A 4,590-nucleotide genomic window follows, 5' to 3' on the forward strand; every position below is an offset into this window, starting at 1 on the left:
TATATAATGTATTACATAATTTCTTCTGCATGAGCAGGGATTCACCCAAGTCAAGTGCAGTGTTCGTGTAGTATGTGTTTGTGCCTCTGTGTGTGTGTGTGTATGTGTGTGTGTGTGTGTGTGTGTGTGTGTGTTTTGTGTGAGTATTTGCGAGAGAAAGAGGGTGATCAGTCACATTGCCGAGCATCCTTTCCTTTCCACAAAAAGGGGGAGGGCAACTGGTGCTTCAATCTGGCAGGTGCACCAGAAGGAAACCTCAGATCATCTCCCCCAAACTTCATTCAGGTACTGTGAAGAAAACTAGGAGACATACCAGTGTCAAAATCATGACAATTACTTAAATCACTCACCGCTAGGACTCTTTTTTTATTTATTTATTCGTGGCATCGCTTTTTCTAATCAATTTTTCTTTTTCCTCCAGAAAGGCGCCATAAGCAGCATTGATTACAATGTTAATGCGTGTCCTTCCCCACAGCATGTCAAGGAATTACCCCATTTGCAATAGCCTCATACTACATTCAGAAGATTAAAAAGAAATCCTCAGCGTTTAGGAAATTTCAACATTTCATTTAATCTGGCCATCACATGATGTCATACTAGCAGAGGGCGACATCTTGTGGCCAGCGGTTGGATCTTGCATGTAACACCAGAACCCACCCGCAGGGGGTGGTGTCATTGAACCAGTTTAAAGCGACTTCCTCTCGCTTCTCTTCTTCTCTGCTTCCGGGTAAATTATTCTTTCTCTTCCGGTAATCGTCTGTTCGTGTAGCAGGTATACAGCTTTCCCACGTATGGGGAGATATTATAATCTTTATCAATCTGAACGGATTTTACATTCTGGAACATAAACAGTAGTTGATGGTGATAAATCACCTCACTACTAATGTTTTCGCCCCACAATGTTTTAAATGTAATCCTCATTTATGGTCTAATTTGACATATGAAAAGTGCTAACGCTGCCTGAAGCGAAGCAGCTAGCGACCGAGCAGCAGTTCCACCCAGACGCGGCTAACCTGTGTTTTTAAAGTTAGCGATTAAACACTGAAGTGGATGCGCATAATCGAGTCCATACAAAATGTATTCATTTCTTTTTTTCAGATCACCAAGTGTCGATATGGCGAAGTCCAAGAATCACACAACCCACAACCAGTGTGAGTACGACTTGAATGGTGGTTCTCGAGTGTACTCTCTGAACTAACTTCTAATAGCCCGTGCAGACTATTTCAACGTTAGCTTTAAGTTGTGCATGCATGGCTCATTTATAATGGTGAGTGTTGACACAAATCGATCTGCTGTCTTGTGTTAATTGTTTCCTCGTCTGTTGCTACAGCTCGTAAAGCCCACAGGAATGGCATCAAGAAGCCTAGGTCTCAGCGCTACGAGTCACTGAAGGGGGTAAGTACATATGTGCAGCTGCAGTTGTTGATGGCATGATGTGCTTTGAGAAGTCTGGTGTGCAGGACGATGTGATTATGTGTATGACGTGACTTAGACTGTTTAGATCTCTATTACTTGAGCATGTTTTGGGCAAGTTGGTGATTGACTTGTTTTTTGGGAGCATTCAGATTAGCTTTGGGTACACAAAACTCCCCAAAGGTGGAGATCAAATCAGAATTATGCAGGATAGTTCAAATGAGTTTTTAAATTTATTTGAATGCTATGATTATGATTCAGCCTTATGAGTAGTGTTTCTTAACATCTTTAATTTTGTAACATTGTGCTTAATTATGGGTTGATGCTCTGAGGTGCGATTAATGTGAATAATTCAACACAGTGGATCCTTTATTAGCATTGGTTATTTTCATGAGACATTTTTCAAGCTGCTGTGAAGTCAAAGATTCTTATTGTATTGTCAAATGTTCATTCTACATATGCTGAAAAATGGAGAAGACAACTAAAGAGCCTGAAAGCATCTTTTGTTGTTTTCCATCTGGACTTTTCGAAGGATTAGATTGTTAGACAAATGTAATTTTTACCAGCTCATATTGAAGCATTGTTCACGTTTTAAAAACACTAAATGTATCCTTTCCAAATTCTCCACTACATCTCAAACGCTCCCTTTTTGAGAACAGTTTGGGGCAGCGTAACCAATGAGATGGTTATTTCCAGGTTTAGTTAAAAAAGTAACTATACTTTGGGGTTTCTTTAATCAAAGACGAGATGTGTAATAATTCTTGAATGTGGACTAACTAGCGTTGCTATACTTTGCTTTTAGCCTGTGGGACTGTGGTTGCGTAGTTTTGTTTTTAAAACATATATTCTGAAATGCTCAGCACTCCCACGAGCTCACTTTGTTTTTCTTTGCTGCAGGTGGATCCTAAGTTCATGAGGAACCTGCGCTTTGCTAAGAAGCACAACAAGAAGGGGCTGAAGACCATGAGGAAGGCGGCGCAGAAGGCAGTACCGACCACGGTGCCGACCACAGTTCAGGCCACGAAATAAACTGCCAACCGTTCACCTCAATGTCTGTCAGTGTTTAATAGGCTGTTTCCACCATCACAATAAAGCTATGCTTTGTTAACAAACCAACATCTGATTAATCTTATTTTATTGTAACTCCTTCAGTTTAATGTTAAGGAATGACTACTTTGATTGGGTGTCTGGGATTACTCCACAGCGTTTTGTAGGCTTAATTTATCAAAATTTTGAAAGCCACCGTGTGTATAGTTTTGTTAGCTAGACATTTGTCCTTTTTAGTAATGTGATGTAGCTATTTACATCAACCCATACTGACAGTTCACATCTAAAACTTTGCATTTCTTAATATTCTTTTGGTTTTTACAAAAGGCATAAACAATATTGAATTTGTGTAATCTGTACACATTTCTCCCACAAAGTGTCAACTTTACTGGAGTTTTGTCTCCCAGCATTCAATAGTCGCCCTGTGAAGATAAATCAATTTTAATTTAAATTTGAATTAATTTTCATACGTTTGGGATCACAGCAAATCAGCGCTGGAAGTAGTTGTCGTATACTGAAGTGGTAACACATTCTAGAAATACTTTCAAGTCCTGCATTTAACATCTGATTCCAAAATAAGCATTAAAATATAGGCCATCTAAAGCACCAAAGGTTTTGTCTATTGTGGCTTGGCTCATTTCTGAATTATCAAGGATAATGTCTGCAACACACAGATGCACAACACAAATACAGTTTTACACCATTCACAACACAGCAGATCACATACTAGGCAAAACCGTAGTATAATGCTGAAGTGCATTTTTATTTGCATAAAGGATTGTAAACCAAACAATTTGTCTGGCCAAATATAACATTTACTGTCGCATAACAATTCAACATGAAGAAAACAACATTCCAATTATGACTGAGCGCCATTATCTATATATTGCTAGTGGTTTAAAATAAGTGTTGCATTGATGTGCACATGGCTTTTATCTTCCAGCTGGTATAATGGTATAAACCTGTAGACTGTGCGTCGGGCTATTACCCTGCACATTGCTCTGTTACCAAAATGCAATCGTTAATTTATATTAAATGTAATATTTAGAACAATCTCCATGCAAAGTTACTATTAACGAGAGCTATTAAATAAATCAAGTAAGGTAAAGAGTACAATATTTGGTTACAAAATACAACAATTTTGTCTTCGACGGTAACACATTTAATGTCCCCCTTTTATTTTCCAAAAAATAAATCACTTTTCGTTGACTCGTCACTTCCGCTCACGCTGACTCTTGCTTGCATCATTTCTTGTTTTTCCGTAGGCAGCCGTGGGCAGACAACATGTGAGTACTTCCATTCAAACTCAACGTTTACAATAACGTGTTCGATAACAGAAACACTCCACTGAACATCTAATAGCGGCCGTAAGCGCACAAACCCGGCCTCCATCTGACGTTACTGTCGGTTTGGTGGCGAGCTAACGAGCTAACTGCTAACTGAAGCGTTCACCGGCTAGCTTAGCCTGCTAGCTAACAACAAGCAGGCGTCACTCTTGCGAAGTTCACTGGTGTGAAAAAAAATAACCTTCTTTTACATCATTACTGTGGTTGCTCTTTTTACTTATAGAAATATTATATTAAATGGCACGAGTTGAGCACACAATATATTCTAGATAACTGCATGTTCGGTTGACAAACTATCAAGAGACCGCTGAGATTTTTAAGACACCAAAGTTAAATAATCCGAGGAAAACGCGTCAAATTCTATGTTTACGTATAATATACTTGTATTGTCCTAATTTGTCCCAAATGACCCGTGCTATTGTGTTTCAATGAATGTGTGCTGAAAAGGTTATGTACTCGAGTCTTTTCAGTCTCAGTCTTCGTTATTTGTGTTTTTAGGGCCAACAGTATGTCTTTTTATTGATAATACTTTATTAACGTTGTAAAAACTTATTTAGTGATTTTCTCGACACACGCAATTTGCTTTTATTTACCTCTTCTTGCTCCAAAAGTCAATTGATTTGCTTTTTTTGTTTATTTGGTAGACGCCATGGTGGAGCCAGTCCCTGAATGGTGGTTCTCGAGTGTACTCTCTGAACTAACTTCTAATAGCCCGTGCAGACTATTTCAACGTTAGCTTTAAGTTGTGCATGCATGGCTCATTTATAATGGTGAGTGTTGACAC

The 4,590-nt window shown here is 38.8% G+C and overlaps 1 protein-coding gene across 1 annotated transcript; it reads left to right on the forward strand.

Annotated features, from left to right (window-relative positions):
* The first annotated feature begins 700 nt into the window (after positions 1-700).
* On the forward strand, positions 701-2,529 carry LOC119229611 (large ribosomal subunit protein eL29). Its single transcript, XM_037490156.2, has 4 exons — positions 701-772; positions 1,099-1,151; positions 1,331-1,395; positions 2,311-2,529. Exons 2-4 carry the CDS (start codon positions 1,115-1,117, stop codon positions 2,440-2,442), a joined length of 234 nt encoding a protein of 77 aa, XP_037346053.1. The 5' UTR covers positions 701-772; positions 1,099-1,114; the 3' UTR covers positions 2,443-2,529.
* Positions 2,530-4,590: the final 2,061 nt, after the last annotated feature.

This window comes from Pungitius pungitius, chromosome 8 (genome assembly GCF_949316345.1).
Source record: "Pungitius pungitius chromosome 8, fPunPun2.1, whole genome shotgun sequence".
In the NCBI taxonomy this organism is placed as follows: Eukaryota; Metazoa; Chordata; class Actinopteri; order Perciformes; family Gasterosteidae; genus Pungitius; species Pungitius pungitius.